Source organism: Ambystoma mexicanum, chromosome 7q (genome assembly GCF_040938575.1).
Source record: "Ambystoma mexicanum isolate Mex_15411 chromosome 7q, UKY_AmexF1_1, whole genome shotgun sequence".
Classification (NCBI taxonomy): Eukaryota; Metazoa; Chordata; class Amphibia; order Caudata; family Ambystomatidae; genus Ambystoma; species Ambystoma mexicanum.
The window spans coordinates 971,000,209-971,020,562 of record NC_090941.1 but is presented as its reverse complement, the minus strand read 5'-3'; the positions used below and the strand labels follow the sequence as shown (position 1 = coordinate 971,020,562).

The following is a 20,354-nucleotide window of genomic DNA, read 5'->3' as shown; positions in this document are numbered from 1 at the left end:
TTTAGGCACCATACACTTTTGTAAACTGCACAAGTCAACTACCCTTGAAAAGGTCTGCATGTGCTCTTTCAAAAAATGTATGCTTGCCATTCCTCACCACATTGTTTTTCCCGATTTACACATGCTAAATGCGTCTGTTCAGGCCGTGAGCGTAAAACTCCTGTGTACCATGGCTCAGTGTTTGGCTTGTGGTACTGCTTGTTTTGTAAAACACTACAAAAATGTGTGTTCTCCTAACTGCAAGAGTCGGGGGGAATGTAGCAGAGCATTGCTTTTCTCAAAATTCATAGAAGCTATTACAGTACCAAGCCAACCATGTCCAACACAACCTTTTTTTGGTCATTTTCCCGCTTTTCCCCCAATCTATGGCAGTTTCCCCTACCTAGTTGTTGCCTTACCTACGCAAATCACCCCTTCCTAAACTTGGAATTTTGTCTAGTTTTCAGAAATATATGCCTTTCTGTCCTCCAATTCGGCCTTCCTACCCTTTTCTTCCATTCTGTCCATGCATGTCCAATTGGCAAAAATGGCCAAAATCGCCTACCTCTCACAAAACGGTTGATGACCACATCAAAATATTTTTTTTTCGTTTCCACTCAACCTGTTCTTGAAAGCCAGGAAATTGGGGAACTCAGCACAGCAAACCATTTGTTCCTAGTTCTTACAAGGAAAAAACCACAGGCTTCTTTGTACATCAAAATATTCGCCCTTTTTGCTTATTTTCTCTCACCCCCCCACAGCAACCTAAGATTCCTGGGTGGCGTTACGACCACCTACATGTGGGAAAAAAGGATCCAAATTTGGCTGAGATCTCTCATGTAACAAAAATGTTACAAGCCAGTGAATGGCCACATACCGAAATCACCAAAAAAGGCACTGGCACTGGGGAGAAATACCCATGGCACTTAAAGGGTTAAGTATTTGACACAGGTCAAAATGATTACCTAAAATAAGTGGAATGATGCATAAAACGGATATATTCATTTGGTATTTTCGGAACAGATCTAGTGTATTCATTGGAAAATCTTGGAAATTCCTCCCGTATGGCTGTTCAGGCACACACATGCAGACATGATTCTACAGACACTGAGCCCCAACTTCCATTAATCCACCATGTGTAGACTCTACAGGCTACTTGCTTGTGCCATCTGTGTAAATAAGATAAATTATTTTTGTTCAATGAAGTGAAATATGCATTGCACAATTTTGCTTCTCTTTTATATACAGAGATAGAAAGGCGTAAAAAGGGAAGTATTGATCAAGGCAGTTAAAAAACAAACAGAAAAGAAGAAATATAAAATTATACATGATTTTACATCTAATATAGCACAAATAGTTTGGCAAGAAAGGCACTTGCTAAAATCTTTGGGCTATGAATTATACGACCTACAATCAACGCAGGCAGTTACTGACTCTTTGGGGTCCTACAATTTCTACGTTCAGCACTACTTCCTCACTTTTGCATCCAAATGTGCCTCGGGGGCATACTTAACTCAACATTGGAGTGGAGGACTGGTCTTGGCTGGAGGCGGGTGTCAAAATGTTTACATAGGTCTAGTTCACCAGCAAAAGCCTCTAGGATGAGGAATTAACAGTTGTAACATAGAACATGTGTGGGTGCATGAACTTAGCTAGGGGTGCCGAAAGCTGTTTAAATGACGCAAGCATAGTTTTCATTCATGAGTCCATGGCGACTGGCATCTTTCAGTTGCAGAGTTTTTCCATCTACTGTAAACAGAGGAAACAAGGGTCGAACGAGGTGGGAGTTTGGGGGGGGTTTGGCTACAGCAATAGATTTGAAACTAGTTTCCACACACAGCGAGGTAGTTACAAAATGTAACTATTGGCTGTAAGAGTTTTGTTTGGGGGTGGATGGAGGAGGTGTTGCTCGTGAACATTTACTGGAACCCTGTAAGAAACACTCTGGTGGACTTCCATAAGATCTTGGATGACTTGTTGGAGGCGTGGTTGCAGGAGAACAGGCCACAAACTATAATTTTGGGTGAAGATTTTAACGCTCATTGTGCTGATGTTTGTCCAACAATGGCTATGACGGAGAGAGGTTTAATACTTTTTTCCTGTAAGCAGGGCTTGCCACCATGTGGGATAATTACTTGCCAAACTGGGTTTTAGAAATACGTCTTCCCAGGGGAGGGGACCTTGCTCAGGTGTTTGCATACTTGGCGGAGGGGGGCGAGGTGTTCATGGATTGATCATTTTAAGGTGTCCTCATCCTTGGCTGTCGGGTGTGGTCCCCCGCTGAGCGGCCCTTTCCCCATAAGTGATCATTATCCCTTAATGTTTAACTTAGAGGCCAGTGTTGATGTGCATGGTTACACCTTGGTCTCCAGCAAGTGACGGCTTGTCAGTAAACAGGAACATAGCCGCTTGTAAGAACTTTCTGGATATTTGGGGGGGAAGGATGGCATGGAGGGAGGCCACATGGTCAACGAATTTCTCAGTGGAAGTGTTTAGTGAAACAAATGTTTTCGAATTGCTGGCAAAAAAGGGCAACTTCTCCGGCACAAAAAACACTTATCTGTACGACGACAAGGCGGCTTTGGCAAAGAGAAAAAAAGACAAGACCTCCGGGCCCTCCGGTCGGTGGACCTGACCATTTCCCAGTATACTTCCTCAAATAACACCATCTTGTCTCGTTACAGAGGCACTGTTGAACATCTAAACGTAAATTCACAGATTGAGGGAAAGCTGGAAATTCTACAGGCCTGGAGGGTGCGGGGGAATAATGCGAACCTTTGGTCACTAATTAGTGGTACGACAACGGGTCACAGTACACAGATGGGATGCTCTATAACAGAGCAGGTGTGGATAGCTTACTTCAGGGAGAAATGTGCCTGCCCGGTGGGGGGGGGGGGGAGTTGACTGCCCAGTCCCTTTGACTGGCGCGTGTGACTCGGGATTGCTCCCTTGGGAGGACAGCGTCATTCTTTGGGCCACAGAACACGGGAAGGCCTCCGGGCCCAGATGGAATTCCACCTATGCTGATAAAGATCCTCAGGTCTGGGTGGGCCTTCTCTTGACACTCTTCAAGAGAGTTTATGAAACGCATAAAATCCCTTCCATGTGGCAGCAGTCCATAATCATGCCCATCCACAGACAACAGGACCCTAACGATCCAAGCTATTTCAGGCCGATTGCCTTGCTGGATTCAATGAGTATGATTTTTGCTACACTTCTGACACCTCCAACACCATTTTGAGCCTTTAGACCTTTTAGACCTACCCTTGAGCAGTCAGGTGGGGTTCTGTTCCGGTATGGGGACCACCCTGAACGCAACAGTACTCTCACATGTACTAGCAGCAGTGGAGAAAAGGGGTGGTGGGCCTGGTGTACATTGTTTCAGTAGACCTGTCAAGTGCATTTGACACTGTGAGCCGTAACGCACTCTGGAGGAAACTGCTTGGGTGTAACACCCCCTGAAAACGATTAAACTTTTGGCGCTGTTACATAGTGAGACAGCGCTGAGGGTAAGGTTGACCCGGGGGGCCAGGAGGGCATTTCAGGCCCAGTTACAACTTCTTTTGTGGGACGCAGGCAGGGCTGCGTCGTGGCCCCCACTCTCTTCAATCTGTACATGGTGGGCCTTGGTAATTTGTCTGGATAGGTGAATCTGGGCACTATTCGATAAACATTTGTGTGTTAGGGTTAGTGTTTTGAACATGATACGTTCTCGGACAGAGAGCCAATGGATATTTCGTCTAGCTGAGGATATTTTGTAGTGCTGTTGAGTGCTGCTCTTGTGGCATTATTCTGGTTGATTTGTAGTTTGTTGCACGAGTTGTAACCTGCAAAGAGAGAGTTATAATAGTCAATGCTGGCAAGTGTGATGCAGTTGTCAGTGGTAAGGCAGGGTCTCCAGGCATTTAACAGTTTAGCGATGTGTGCTGCAGCCGATGCGATTGCATTTACCTGTCTCTTTAGGGAGAGTGAGGAGTCTAGGTTATACTCCTAGGGTTTTTACCTCTGTGGCCACAGAGATGTTCTCGTCGATGGTGAAGGCTTTGTAGAAGTTAGTTTGTTTAGCTGAGAATGTGCGCCAATAAGGAGCAATTCAGTTTTCTCATCGTTTAGACAGAGCTCTTGTTGTGCCATCCAGGCCTGAATGGTTTGGTAGGTTTCACTCAGTACAATGGAATGTGTCATAGTTGCCGGTGATGGGTAGGAGGATTTGGATATCGTCCGCGTAGTTGATGTAGGTGACACCCTGTTTGTCTAAGAGGTCAAAAAGTAGTTTGGTGAAGATATTGTAAATTGTTGGTGAAACACAGCCTCCACAGGCAACCAGGGCTCAGGGAGGTGGGATGCAGCAGTGGAGGAGAACACTTTCATTGTGCGGTTGGACAATGAGAACTCTATCCATGTTATGGCTTTGGTCGGGAAATGGGCAGCTAAAGCGAGATGTTGGCAAAACCTGGTTATGTCAAAGCCAAGTAGGCGGCAAGAAAGCATGAGTGGTAGATTGCGAGAAAGCATGACCCATAAGAGTGAAATAACCACTAAGTGAACTCTTGTAATTGAATACAGCGTGGAAAGGCATAGGATTGGTCCAAATTGTGTGACATCATGTGGCAAAGCAAAGAGGCTGACAAGGAGAAGCCAAGTGAGTGGGAACCTCCACGTAATGGGTGGACCGTGTGGTCTGATAACTGCGCCTACACCCGGGAACCCTCAATTGTGGAAGCCAAATACCTTGTCAAATCAAACCAAGAAAGAGCAAGCTGAATGATCTTATCCAGAAGGGAAGTTCATTTTGGACTTGTTTTGAACACTGAGAAATGAAGGCCAAGCAGAGGTTGGCAAGTTGAAGTTTTGGGGAAGGGAATCCTGAGACTTCATGAACTTCAATGTTGTCTTGCGGACGGAATCTTCAAGACCTTTTTTTTTTCTCTTTTTTTTTTTTTTAAACTGTGCTGCCTTGAACTTGGAGAAGGGAACCTCAAGGAGTTGTGGAACTGTTGTGAACTTAAGCCCAGTAATTCAGACACCTTTTTGTGGAACCTGCTTGAACCTGGGGAAGGGGAGCTGAAAATGAAGCTAGTAGCTGGAAGAAGCTCAGAACTTTTGTTTGACCACTGTTACTTTTATTACTGACACCCTTCACTTTGTTTAGCTTTTGTTGTGAGGGCAAGGATAGGTTTTGGACACAGACAGACTTTTAAGTTGAACTTTTGGACTCTGACTTTCCTTAGTTTATTCAGGTAGGGAAAGCCACCTTCTCATTGGGCAAGTTAGGCCTTCAACCATACTGACATTTGAGTTAATAAACAATTTTTTGTTGAACTTTGAAGTTGGTGTCTTTCTTGCTTCATGATGCCTTCACACCTATTTCAAAATAAAACAAGGATTACTTGACTATAACGCAATTACGATAACATTTTTAATTGCTGCACATCTGCATCGTAAAGTAATTTCAAAGACATTTGTTAAAAGGTCATCCTTTCAAAAAGGATAGACGTAATAATCAGTGTTTGCTGGGAACACTAAGTCGAACAAAGTTTGTGCATAAGCACCATCAGCATTCTCAGAACCGAATGGCACTCTGCAATGAAGTCTATTTGCTGGGTTGCGCATAGTGCCGGAGTATCCTCTTCAGATATGTAGGCCATGCAGGTTTTCAACCAAAATTGTCATCCCATGACATCAAAGGCAGATGCACCCAGTGAAAACATTTTTCGTTTGACTCTGAGCAAGATCTGGTTAATCTTTGCCTCTGCTACCAGCCATCGCAACCATGTGTTGCTGGCTTTCCCCTGCGTGCATTTGCTCCTTTGTGCATTCTGGTTCATACATGACCCCCTGAATACCAGCCATAATGGGCGATGAATGAAAATTTGAATAAAAACTGTAGATAAAGATAGTCCATTATGTGCATAATCAAAGTTAATTTTGCAATGCGATTTTAAATTTATCTCAGCTAACCCTATTAAGAAAAGGAAAAGAAAGTCCAGAATGTATATTAAATAACTACTTAAATTAAACAAATGATAAGAGACCTTGGTGCAAATATAAGACCTCAATACGTAATTGTGATATAAACCTTTGCACAAGATGCATTGAAGCATTATTCAAAGGCTTTTCCTGTTGAAAAACACTTTTGTAAATCCTGCCTTAAAGTAATTTGAATCCCATATAGAGAAGACCCTTTATAAAGTAGTGGAATGACATTGTTGTAGGCGATGGCCAAGTTAATTACAACACAAAGTACAAGTCCTGAATTGTTTGATCACCAAGAGGCAGGAGACAATAATATTGTGATGGAGAATGTTTTTTTAAATATTCATTAAATGGAGGGACGTCATTGCATTGCTTATAGAGGGTTGTCTCCATTGTGCACTAACGTCATGAAAAGGGGCGTTGCATTGCGTTATGGTCTGCTGATGTCACATGGAGGGGTGTTTGCAATGATTTATTGCTGCCAAGGCACTTGAATTTAGGGCATTGGATTAGATTATCACAAAGTGGCGATTGAGGACCAATGTGGTGTGCATATATTTATTTCACAAAGATCCACCAAAAGGAAAAATGTCATCGATTGATACGGTCCGGATTTGATGTTAGGCAAGTTTTGGTACAGTAACCTTTGGGTGCACTACAACAATCTTGACCACCTGGCAATAGGAACCCAACCTTTGATATATATCTGTACTACACAGGTTGGTAGTGTGGCTTAGCAGCCAGGTTTCTCTGAAGAAGTAGGTAAATACTTTTGAATCCCCCCCCAATGCAAAGTAAGTTAACCCTTTCCTGGAGGGAAGGTAAGACGCAATCAGGAGAGAAGAGACATTCAGGGAGCCAGGCCAACCAATGTCAATTGGGCAAAAGTCTAGGTGAGCTGAAACACTTCTTGCAGGTAAGTAAAAGTCTTGCACAATGTTTTAGAAGTCTATGTAGAAAAAGTAGAATCAATGTAGCGCCACAAGCTGGGAGGCTTGTGAGAGGTAGAAGATGCAAGCAACTCTACAGAAGCAACCAAGACAAGTCTCAACTTAGATAAAGTAAGGCTACAGCAACAAGAGGCAAGTCCTCTCAAACTTTACAGTACCTTTTGGTTAGAAATGGTTCCAGCTGGCTTCTGTTCCTGTGCAGCTCTGCAGATCCTTTTGTTCCTGGACCTCCGTTGTGGGGACAAGAGGGAGGACTTCTGGGGACTCCTGCACTGCAATGGGACGACCAGCAGCTGAAAAGGACAATTCAATTCAGCGGCACTTCGTGGTTTCAGCTCCTCGCGTCTCAGCAAATAGCACCACCGCTGTCTCTCGGATACCACTCTTGACTTTCCTCGCATCTGGGGTACAGCACTCTGAGGTGGTGCTCAAGCTTGGTCAGTATTGCTTACTGGGAGTCCGGAGGATCTTCCACAAGCTTGGGTCCGGCTTAAAAGTGATGTACTCCGTTTGGTGTTCCTCTCCCTGGCACTTTGGTTCCAGCAGCACTGGAAGAAGTAGCTGGCTCCGAGAGGATGTCCAAACGTGTTCACTTTGGAGTTGATTGGTCCTACCAACTCAAGGGGCTTCACTGGGCAAACCAACGGTCCAGGACTTGGAACAGTAGTCTCTTCTAAGTTCTTCTTTGGATTCCTTAAATCCAGTGGTCGACTCTGCCTTCCAAGCCAAAAAGCCTCTCCTTTTATTCTGGTTTCTCCCATTCAATCCAGCCTAGCTGTCAATCACACGGCAGGGTGGCTGTCCTTGCCGGACAGCCAGCCGGCCAATCACCTTTGGGTGCATTCCTGTAACCAAGGGGATTAAGCAGAGAGAGGTTAGGGCACCTCCCTCACTCGTGAATCTCGCCAAAGACAAAGCGAACAAAGGGACCAAACCTGGGTTGGCATGCATTGTAAATCTCAAGAAGGACCTTTCCAGCAAGAAATGGGGGGGGGGAAGATTTGGACAAAATGGGCACCCATGCGTGCTTTACTGCAGCTGCAAACTTAGCCCGTGGTAAAGTAAACCACTGCCACCAGCCATTAATTGTAGGAAGGGTAACATAAAAATGTGACATGAGAAACTAGACAAAGGGGATACTAAGTAACCCCTCCAGCACCCTATGGTATGATAGTGTGTGCTGGTCTAGAACTACTCTTGGAAACAGTTTCACCAAGAGAAGGTATTTAAACATTTCAGAAATCTAGGAGACTTCCCTGTGCCACTGCACTGAAGTTGCTGTCTGTCACAATGCAAAGATGATGCCTATGGAGTTTGTCGGACTCAAAAACCAAAAGAAACAGTGTTTTAAATCACAGAAAAATACATGAGTGGGAAAAAGGTCTCCCTCTCCAGGTTGAAAATTAAAAAGTCCTAGAGTCCAGCAAAAGTACTGGGGTTCTCTAAGGTAGAGAGGAATTAGCACATTTCTGAGAATTCTCCCTAACAGAGAGTAAGGATCTTGCGCCAGAAGGAAAAACCTGACGAGCCCCTCAAAATGCTGCTTGATCACAGGGTTTAAGTTGAAAAGGATGGAGTCAGAACTCCTGAGAAAAGTGCAACATTAGTCAACCTGTATACTTCACTTTACCAAGTGCGAGATAAAGAAAAGCACTTGGCTTATGAGGAGGTTCAATGGACTAATTCCAATGAACGCACATACCGCTGAATAGGCCTGACAGTACTGCGCAACTGTTAAAAGATGTTGGCTCAAATGCGGGCTACCCACACTCTGCTCTCGAGCTAGGTCTGCATTTTAAACAATAGATTTTTTTAATAACATTTTTTGGAATAAAATAACAAATTCTTTTTTCATGGTTCATTCGAAGAAAAGCAGCCACTTGCTCCTTTGGTGGATATTTGTATAATCCCAAATATCGCATAGTTAGCAGCTCATAAACCTGACCACCAAGTTCAGCAATTCAGTAGTGGCATAAAGAACCTCTCCCTCTTGCTGGGACAGAATCTGGGGAAATATTGGGAGAAAAGTCAGCCCTTTAAGTGCTAGCACCTTGAGATCCCAGAACCAAAGTCTAGCTGGTCAATGAAGAGTCACCAGAATCGGAGATGACCAATGGAGCCATTTTCATTTGACAATTGGTCATTTTGACACCCGAGTGAACCTCCCGTTTAAGGGCAAAATGAGATTATTTTTTGCACCAGACCTGGTGGTAATATCCTGATACCAAGTACTTGTGGACATATCAATGTTTCCTTCATAGAGACACCCTCTTAGGAGGGATCTTCTATTGCAGGCAGGTGGTGCATTGTTTGCACCGGAGCCTGACTACTCTGACCCTACATGCATGCATGGCTGCTAAGAGGCTTAGATACCTGGTGTGAGTCCACTCTGACGACCTACTTAATGTCTTCCCATGGGCCATCTACTAAACAAATGTATGCTTCTTTGTGGAAAAGGTTTTACTGTTTGTGCTGGATTCGTGGTCTTGAACTGTTGCTTTCCCTCACATTTGTTGTTTTAGAATTCTTATCCTCATTTGCTAAGGTTGTTTTTTTAATCAGGGCTGTTTTGCTGCTGTGTTCAAACTAGCATCAAAGTCACACAGTAGCAGCCTTTGTCTAAAGTGTTATATTTCTATCTTCCAGTTGTGGTTCTGTTTTGGGGCTTGTAGCTAGTTTTGACTTTCTGGAAAGCATCTCCTTTTTTTGTCCTATGCATTCTTGTGTCCTGTGACTCCTGAGTGTAGTATCGTCGGGAGAAAGTAGGTGGAGGAGGATGGGCCTTTGGTATAAATTGCATTCAATTGATAGTGTCGATCAAAATAGTTATATTGTTCACACGTGCACACCTCCTCCCATAATCAATCTGGTAAACGTTGCATCAACAATCAAGTTTTCATTGTTCAATTACAATATGCCCCTTTTTTAGTATCTTTTTGTTTCCTCTTTATCTTTACAGTGGATAATTGTCCCTTTTGAGCTCTCACTTTATCATGTTGTACAGTTTACAGTAGGTAATGGAGGGGCCTGTGTTTTACTTATATTGTATAAATTAAGTGTGGATTGTTTTCTTCAAAAATGTAAAGTAATATAAATAATTTGCTTTGTGATTACATCCACAGAATGATCAAAAAGATTACTTTATATGTGGAGTGAAGCTGCCTAATTCTGAGGATTTCCAAGGTAATTCAAAAGTTGCCATAACCTTTGACCCAATATCTATAGTTCCTGTTTTATGTTTGCCATGCAGTGGTAGCCGAGACTGGGACAATGGTTAGCTAAGTAAAGGGATACTGATGCTGACTTGTGTACCTCCAGTAGGTAGGCTACAAACGGTCAATGCATCCTGCACAAGTTTTTTCAGTCTGTTGGAACATTTGACATTATTATACGTTTATGTTTAGTTGTACTCTTGTGTGATGCTGTTACCTCACCTAAATCCTTGTGACTTTCTAACAGGTTAAGAAAGTGCTATATAGCTTAACATGCAGTGATCGTAATTCAAATTCAAACTAAACACCATGTAGCACTAATTCGCACAAGAGTGATTATGCTTGGTCATCCACGCTGAACTGGCTGCAGACAGGACAGACTGGTAAGCATAGTGTTGTGGTCTCCTAGGGGCTGTGTTAGGATGTCAAAAGTGAAGAATCACTTGGACTAAGTAGTAAGTATAGACCTCTTTTGACTACCGATGCCCCCCACCCAGCTTGGCAACACATTCTCTAACCGTCACTTGTGGAATCTCCCTTCTGAAGTTGCCACCAAAATTCTCCCTGTCTCATAACTGTGACATCACACACACAGACACTTGCTAGCCACACCTTCCCTTTTAAAGAACTGCACAAAGTAAGATTGTATTGTGTTGCATTGTATTTTATTAATATAGCGCCCTGAGCCATCTGGGCACATTTCTTCCAGTTACATGATACAAGTATATACATTTACAGTTGCATAGAATCAATAATTGCATTTGACAGCTATGAACAATTGTGCAGAGGTATAATTAAATTTTATAGCAGATATATATATATATATAGCAAATTTACAGGGTAACCTAATTTACAGTGTAGGGATAATTTCCAAGGGAATGTGTTGAAGCAGAAGGCGTAATTATATAGGAGTGTGCTAAAAGCTGGGTAGCTGGTTTGTTAGCAATCATGTAGTTTGAGCCAGGTTTTTACATTGTTCCTGAATTTGTAGAAGGAAGGACCAGCTCTGAGGGTATTGGGTAATGAGCTCCACAATTTGGCCGCTAGGACCGGGAAACTACTGGCTCCTGCTGTTTGTAGCTTAAACCTAGTGATAAGGCAGTTAGCTTGAGGGGATCTAGTTGGTCGATCAGAAGAGTTACGTTTGAATTTTTCACATAGGTACTTGGGTGCTGAGTTATTTAGGCATTTGAAGGTAATTGATAGTTTTGAGTCTAATTCTTTGGTTGATTGACAACCAATGTACACTGTCTCTCAGCTCTGAGATATGGAGCGATTTAGGGAAATTGGTTGCTGATCTAAGCGCATTGTTTTGGAAGGTTTGTAGCTTTAAGTTGTGTTGGTTGGTACCAAGGTACAGGGCATTGCAATAATCTAGTTTGGATAGCACTAATGCCCTGGCTAGAGTTATGCAGTTATCCGTAGTCAGAAATGGTCTGCCGGTGTTAATAAGCTTGCAAGTGTAAGCCGTAGTGGAGGCGGTTGCGTTAATTTGTCTTGACAATGAGAGTGAGGAGTCAATATAGATACCTAAGGTTTTTACGTCCCTGGATACCTTGATAACATTTCCATCAATATTGAATGCCATGCAAGGCATAAATTAGTTTTCAAAAATTGATTAGCAGAATTCGCTAATTAAATATTTTTGATTAGCAAATAAACCTATTTGATTAGCAATTTTGTACTCCTATTTTAAATGTCACCAGAAGTTAGATTTACCCCAAGACATACAATTAGCAAGAATACAGCATTTCTATGTACCTCTAAAGTAATACATTTGTGCAATGAGTGTAAAATGTAAAGGTGCACTGCATGAATGGACTACATAAATAGATCTGATAAAAAAAAAGCTCTGTAAACATTTTTCAGTTCAACGCTCTGTGCAGCTGGGTCATGCAGCAGTCGGTGGTGCATAGTGCAGTGTCCATCTCAACAAGACATCAATAAAGACGCAATTGTGCGTGTGTCCTATTTTATTATCAAGTTTCATTTTACTATTGTTTGGCATACAACAGTCACAAGCAACTGCCCAAGATGAAGACAGCAGCTACAATGAGTTTATGACAAATTGGGGACATTAGTTATCTTATTCTGCAGAACCAAATGGCTAGATGCCAGTCTCTTGGTCTGGCCAGGTCATTGAGGCCCTGATGCAGCACCTACCAGTTACTAGGCCCATAAAGTTTCATCTGCGAGACAAATATGCCCAGCAAGTTAACATGTAATCATCCATTTGTGGTCTGGTTATTGCAAGACAGCAAAAACTGAGATGATTTAAAAGATCAAAATAAATGATCTAAAGAGGGAGTGCCGTCCCAGACACCTAAAAGCCAACAGAAAAATCAGGGTGCCCAAGAGGTCCGAAATCTCTTCTCTAAACCTATGGTGCACAGGCGCCGCATTTTGTGACTCCACGGCATTGTTTGATTTTGCCAGCAATTTACCACATACCTTCCAAGCTCTAATTAGTACACATTTGTTTTGTGTTTCAAGAACCACAAAATGGTTGCTTATTTGCAAAGAACACAAATTACTCGAAGCAACCACCTTTGGGGGGAGTATTTGCACCACCCTCAATATAAGACTACAAGTGACAGCCCCATAACACAACCTGCTTGCAAAAGGCCTTTTAAATATTTTCTTGTAAGGCGCTGCCTATGGCACCAACACAAAAGATGTTTGTTTAGTATAAAAAGATGGGCTACGCTTTTCTTACCTCTCTGGTGACTCTTCGTTTGTTGTAAGTGTGAAGGTTCACTCTTTCCTGTTAACTTCCTCTACAGACACATGCCAATGTCTACAAAACAGACAAACAGCAACTGATTACCCACAGCAATGTGCTTAAGTGGCTGGAAATATTTGTCCCACCGGAACGGGTAGGATAAATATTACTGCCAGCCACTTGCTAACAAGCCCTGCAATCAGGGACAGCATCCGGGCCTTTCAGCCTTTTCATTTGATAAGGGCCATGAGTCTCAGGGATGTCCACAGCAACTACCCCATGTTTCCAGTTTGCAGTGTTATATAATAACACAGCAATTTAATGCCTTAGCTGCATTTGCGGGAGCCCTTCTGGCTGTCACTTCCCTTGGCGTATACAGAAGTGTTATCACCTCGTTGCCTTTTCACACGGGTTCCTCCATAGCAGGCACTTGCTGACATAGGCTTTATATAGGATTTATAGCTTTTCAGTAGATATTATTGTTTCAACTTCCTGCTGCCTGGCAGTTTAGTGATAATCGGCGGCTGTTAACCCCCCAGATTATTTCTTTATTTCATTCGGTAAAATTGATGTGACTTCTACTGTGATGTCATCATATGCTACTTACTATTTTTGAAACCGGTCCCAGAATGTTGGCATGTCAGTCTAGATGATAGCAGTGTGCTTTAACACTGCAGTTATCTGACCTACAAAGACGTTCCAAAATGGATCAGGTTTCACTGGAACCCTGGCTTTGTCTCGTGATTAAATGCTTTTGGCACCTTAATCACGAGACTGAAGGATTATCTAAAGGCCCTCTGCAGCACCATGCTGTTATTAGTGCGGGCCTGGGTGCTTAGAAAGTGGCAATTATTTCCACCCACTTTCTAAGCACCCAGGCCCCGCACTAATAACAGCATGGTGCTGCAGAGGGCCTTTAGTTAATCCTTCAGTCTCGTGATTAAGGTGCCACAAGCACTTTAATAACGAGACTGACAGCCAGCGTTCCAGTGCACCCTGATCCGTAATGGAACGTCTTTGTAATGCCCATCAGGCCACCATAGGGTGACCAAATTTAAAAAGTCAAAAACTGGGACATGGCAACTAACAAAAGTAGGACTAACTCTTGAAAGTGGCTGTTAAGGCACTACACTTCAGTAGCGTTTGGAGGAGAAGGGGGTTTGTGTTGCTGTTCAAAGAAACACATATTATAATAGATTTATTACAAACTAGCACTATCTTAATTTGTCAAATAAAGCATTTATTCTGTGCCTGCAAGCTATAAAGACCTACTACAAAAAACCGAGACCATTGCAGTTTCCAATGGGAACATAATCTTGAGAAAGGGGGACAGAGCATCAAATACTGGGACAGTCCCGGCAAAACCGGGACATCTGGTCACCGTAGGCCAACAACATAGCTTGCTTGCAGATGGCATTTTAAATATTCTTTCAGTCTCGTGATTAAAGCGCTTGTGGCACTTTTAAGCACCAGACTGAAAGAAAATTAAAAATGCCCTCTGCAAGCAGGCTACGTTATTACTGCAGGCCTGGGTGCTTGGAAAGTAGCAGTAAATAATAAATCTCCTGCCCATACGGGCGGGAGAAATATTATTTACTGCCACTTTCTAAGCACCCGGGCCTGCAGTAATAACGTAGCCTCCTTGCAGAGGGCATTTTTAATTTTCTTTCAGTCTCGTAATTGAAGCCGGGTCTGTGAGTGGAGCTGGGGTGCTCCTGCTGAAGTCTTCTCCGCATGACTTCGCCGCCGCCCCCGGGCTGGGCTCATACAATGATACAATGTATCTAGCCCAGCCCGGGAGCTTCTGCCTGCACACTGTCAGTGCACCGAGCGCAGAGTTTAAATAAACAGGCACAGTAATCTGTGCCTTTTAAGCTCTGTGCTTGGTGCCATAAATCATATAACAGTTTCTGCGACATGATTCTAAAATTAAAATGCAAACCAGCGTATCGAATCGCAAATTGCGATGCAATATCGCTTATTTTATGCCTTGCCATGAATTGTCTAGTTTGGCAAGTCTGGCTCATCGTTAAGACCAGTTCATGTTTGGCCATCCAAGGTTGAATAATTACATGAATGTAATTAAGATGTTTAGAGTCTGTTGTAGTCACCAGTGATGGAGATCAGGATTTGGGTGTCGTCCGCATAATTAGTATATGAGACACCCAAATGGTGTAGGTCATCAAAGAGAGGCTTTGTGAATATGTTGTAGAGCGTAGGGGAGACACAAGAGCCCTGTGGGACCCCGCAAGTGACTGGAAATGGTAAAGCAGATGCAGTGGGAGCAAACTCCTTATAGTTTGATTGTTGAGGAAGGATTGATTTTATGAGGTGGCATCGTCGGAAAAATGGGCCGCCGAAGAGAAGTGGTTACATAACGTTTTATGGTGGTCCAAGTCAAAGGCCGCTAATAGATCTAGTAACAGAAGGAGTGGTAAGTTACCTTTTGTCTTTTGATATCGATTTGTATTCCTGGATTTATCAAGGCTGTTTCTGTGCCGTGTCTCGGTCGGAAACCTGCCTGGTGGAGCCCTAGTAAGTTTTTGCTTTCCAGATGATGCTGAATCTAAGTAAGCAGCCATGTGCAGAATTATTAGGGGGATGGGCACTGTGGTGATTGGTCTATAATTTGTTGGGGTGTTTGGGTGTAGGGCAGGTTTCTTTAAGAGTGGCAGGACCCTGGGTACTGTATTGGTTGCAAAGGAAGTATTTATTAGGGAGGTGATAAAAGGTGCCAGTTCCTTGGCTGTATCCTTTGATTGTTGCTGGGCAAATATCACCCAGGCATCTGGATGGTTTCAGACTCATGATTATGTCCTCAACGTCCTTAATGGTGAGAGGAGAGAATTTGAACAACTCAGGGTGGTCAGGTAGAGGTGCTTGAGTTCCAAGTGGGGTGTACTGTTAGCTAAGATAATTTTTTAGTCTCTATTTTAGTTTGAAGGAGCTCTATTTTGTTAGAGAGCTTTCTGAATATTCGTGCACCAAGCAATGTCTTCAGTGTACGAGACAGGCGGTAGAGTGGGGGATTCAAGATCTTTGAGGATACTGAATAATACTTTCATATTGGATTTGGCATTAGTAATTAGTTCATTGTAGGATTCACATTTTGCATGGAAGATGTCTGTTTTATAGGCAGTTGATGCATTATTGAAGATGTTTTTGTTAGATTTAGAAGGGAGACTTTTCCATAAAGTTTCAACGGCTCTTTTGTTTCTACACAGGGATCTCCGGTGCGGGCTGAGCCAGGTGTTCATGTGTGAGCGTGGTTTCGCTTTTCTCATTTTTTGTGGTGCAATCATATTGATAGCATTGAGTATAGTGGCCTTATAGGAGTCCACTAGAGCAGTTGGGTCATCGTTTTGGTTAGTGGGGTTGGTGAGGGGAAGAAGTAGCAGGAGTAACGTTTGAGCTGTTATATAGCACATATTTCTGGCGAGTCTAGGAGGTGCCAGAGATTTGTCGGGCTGATTGTTGTCCTGTATTGTAAAGAGAATAGCATGATGGTCGGACCAGGCACAAGGCTGGTTAGACAGGATGTTAATGTCACAATTTATGTTGGTGATCCAGTCTAACAGTCTACCTTTATTATGGGTCGGCTGGGAGACACGTTGTGAGAAGCCTCGTACTGAAATACTATTAGCGATAGTTAATGCGTTGGCGTCTTTAGTGTCATGTTAGTCCTAGGTAAAAGTCACCCAGGAACATAACTTGTGATCCTGGTTTAGCGTTGACTGTGAGGAGTTGGGTGGTATCTTCCTCAAAGGAAGACAGAGGGCCTGGTGGTTTGTACATAAGGTGTACAGTTATGGTTTGCATTGGTGTTGTAGGTAGTTTAATTGGTTGAATTTCTCTGCAGGGGAATGTTTGGGTAGGGGCAGGTCTAAGACCTAGTGATGGTTTAGATAGATGCAACATCACAGCTCCAAATGCTAGAGAAATGGTTCTCTTTAATACAAATGCACCCCACTTGTGTTATTACTAGCATTAGTCTACGAAAATGTTGACTTCCACTACGGTGCAGCGCAGTGATCAAATAGATCACTTATTACCTGCATCCACCTACCAGCTCCCCCCAACGCACTTACCTTCTCGGGAGCACAAACGGAAGTGTGCTGTCGATTCCCCTCTATCCCATCCCTGCGGAGTCATTTCCCACCCACTTGTGGTTCGGAGCTGGTGCTGTAGGGTCATATTTTAAACGTTCTACTCCCCCGCCACTCCATCTAATGGAAAGCGGGGGACACCACCGCAACCCCTGACCCCATTATCCCAAACAAGTGAGGCGGGGACACCCCCGCTCCACTTAGTCGGTGTAATGGGGGTCAGTATTCTTGTACTGCGCAATGGTGCAGTATTGGTAATGTCGCCATAATCGTGGTGACCTTTTAGTACGATACTGAATAATGCTACAACAAGGGAAGGACCCACATACCACCCTACACGTGGGGAACAATATGCCCAGTACTTTCTTCACACTACATGAAAACCATATCCTGTGCACCTCTCCCTCACACAAAGAAATACCATATCATGACACAAGAAGAAAAAACATGTAGCAGTTGTCGGTGCCTGCAACATGTAACCAAAAAGATAAAAGTTCAGAGAAAAGTAACAAAGAAGCAACCACGTACTACAAGGGCAATTAACAATGAATGGATTCCTCACACATTAAAACGTTCTGCACTCCACACTAAAGTGAACCTTACCAGATAACCAGAAAAACGAAATGCTTTTAAAATAAGCAACAGTAGTAACCTCTAGCAATAAACATGGCACCTAGCGTTTGAGAAGTGCCCTTAAAACCACACACCATCATCAGTTACTGCACCAGAGCACACAGATGGCGCTTGCCACTGGACATGTTTCATACACACCTATCCATACCCCAAAAGCAATCATTTAAGTGGTTTGATGGTGATCATGGGAACACTACACACCTGTTACTACCACACAGGAGAACAGATAGGAATAAGATCAAGACACCTGTTTAAAATTGAACATATTCTCCTTGCATCCCCAATCTCTGCTACCTCCCGTCACAGACTTACATTAGTCACTATTACACAGAGTTCCAACTATAAATCCATACCATTTGACTCTATTCACCACACAGTCTGCAACCCAAGTCTAGCACCCAAAGAAAATGTGACCAGAGGTCACTTGTTCTTAATGCATAATGTAGACACTGCCTAACTCATCAAACACCCGGGGAAGCAAGACAACTCCTAGCTACACAGGTTCGAATTCCGGTCTCGCGCTTAGAAACTGGTCTCCGGCATTATTAAAGAACAATTATAATCTTAACTACTACTCCATAACAATCAGCTACAACTATAACCTAATGCAGAGTGGCTTAAATGTCCACAAGTAACTCAAATAAATGTGCTCATGACTACACCCCTATGGCTAATAATGTGCAACACTTGCACTTGTGGTGAAACGAGTCACACATATTACTATATTCACCAACAGCAACGCCTCAATAGCTAATTTTGCACATTTGCTCATGCGAGTCACAACTTTTAAATTCCCTGAAAGACCCACCTATTCAGCTCTAAAAGGACCATGAACAATATGAACCCCTAACATCAGTTCATGTAATATGCTGATTTAAAAAACACAACGCAACACATTTTGAAAATCCATATGTACTACTAAGCATGTGTACTTAATAACTAACTAAAGAACTGCTATAACATGTACGACACTGTAAGCTAATCTGTCATTTTAACCCTAAGTACTGTAGCATTTCATAAAGCCTCATTTCTCTAGGGCGATTTCTGCATTTATACTTTCCTGCCTGTTAACATTGCATTTCGACAAGTTACTGTGAAGTGCACTTGGGGTTTAAGCAATAGGCATTGACATGTAAAATGGTAGCCTTGAAACAAAGGTGCGTAATTATACTTAAATGTGTTCTATCTACCAATTTGACAATCCTTTTTGCATCACACGAGCTCCAGAAATAGAAGTATTCAGCTGCACTGCATAAGTGTAACGGCAAGAAAACTAAAGTCACCCACATAGCCTATTCAGGAGCCCCATCTGCAACATCCCAATCCACGCTTTATCCACTACTCCCCCTTCCTCTTACGGCCTGCCGTCATAATCCTAGGCCTCCTCCAATGAACCCAGAAGTGCACAGCGACGTAATTGAAGCGCGTACACATCTTCCGCACTAACCAAGATAGACGTGTCACATACTGCCCGTATAGAGAGGGCACCTGAAGCTTAATATATTATTATTGAGCCTGCCAAGCTCCAAAACAAACCCACATCCGCTCCTTCCTACATATGCATAATTCATCCCACTTAACATTAGAAAAGGACACCTAGTCCCGGCAAACCACCGCTATCACGAGCCACACACGTATTAAAATACAAAAGTACCGTTGAGAAACGGTTGCAACAGGTAAATCCGACGTTAAAAAAAACCTAAGAAAACTCATTATGGAAATCTGTTATACTTTAAGTATAAAGTAGAAACATTCAGTAATGGAACATCAGAACAATAAAACAAAATCTGTCAATTCAAAGTTTAAAATATTGAAATGAAATAATACAAAAAAACAGACACAGCCATATTCAGTTGGTGACATTTCTGATTCTTTCTGCCCTTAGCCAAGGTTCTGCTTCTGAGGGGCCCTCTGTTGTTGTAACCCCTCCTTCCAAGAAAATCTTCAATATAGCAGGCTTGACCAAAATAGTTTTGATGTCTCTCCTGTGCCAAGTTCTTTGCCAACTTGAACGCTTTCCTTAGCTCCACAATTTCTCTTGGATAGTCTAGATATAAGGCTAATGAGGATCCTTCCAGCAACAGTTTGCCCTTTTCCCTAGCCAGACTCAGGATGTTCTCCTTCACACTCACTTTGGTAAATTTCAGAATGATTTGCCTGGGTTTGCCCTCTTCCATGTTCCTCCCAGCTCTGTATGAATAATCCAAATCCCGATCATTCAGCACTTTCCTTCCCATCACCTTGGCCAAAATCCCTTCAACTCTTGTATCCAGGTTCTTATCCAGGTCAGGATCTTCATTAACTCAAGTAAGCGCAGATTATGCATTCTCCTTTCTGCTTCCAACCTTACATTTTTCTTTTTCAGATCGGAAATCTCTGTGCTCAGTTCCTTGTAAGCTCTAGAACTTCCTGCCACCTCAGAAGCCAAGGTTACATTTTCAGTCTCCACTTTAGTCATCCTGGTTTCAAGGTGTCCAACTTGAGAAGAAAGATCATTCAGAGTGATTTTCATTTCCCCAACATCCTGTGAGACCTTCAGCAGCAGGGTGTAGAGATCATTAATTCCAGGAGTTTTATCCATGTCACAACCCTGTTTTGGTTTCTTGGATGTAGGGTTCTCGGGTATCTCTATTCTCTTCTTTTGAAGGTTATTGATATTCAATCTGGTATTCTCTATAGGCCAAGAGGGAGCAGTTGGCCTAAGCTGCTGCTCTGATTACCAACATTCCAGAATCCCCCCTTCTTGAGATTTAGTGTGCACGCCAAACTAGGTTTG

General features: G+C 42.9%; 1 protein-coding gene across 1 annotated transcript in view; it reads left to right on the top strand.

Annotated features, from left to right (window-relative positions):
* The window catches only part of UVRAG (UV radiation resistance associated), a 727,264-nt gene that overhangs the window by 462,362 nt on the left and 244,548 nt on the right, over nt 1-20,354 (top strand). Inside the window, exon 11 of the mRNA XM_069640056.1 lies at nt 10,028-10,088. Coding sequence (XP_069496157.1) covers nt 10,028-10,088 — 61 coding nt within the window. The remainder of the gene's footprint in view (nt 1-10,027; nt 10,089-20,354) is intronic.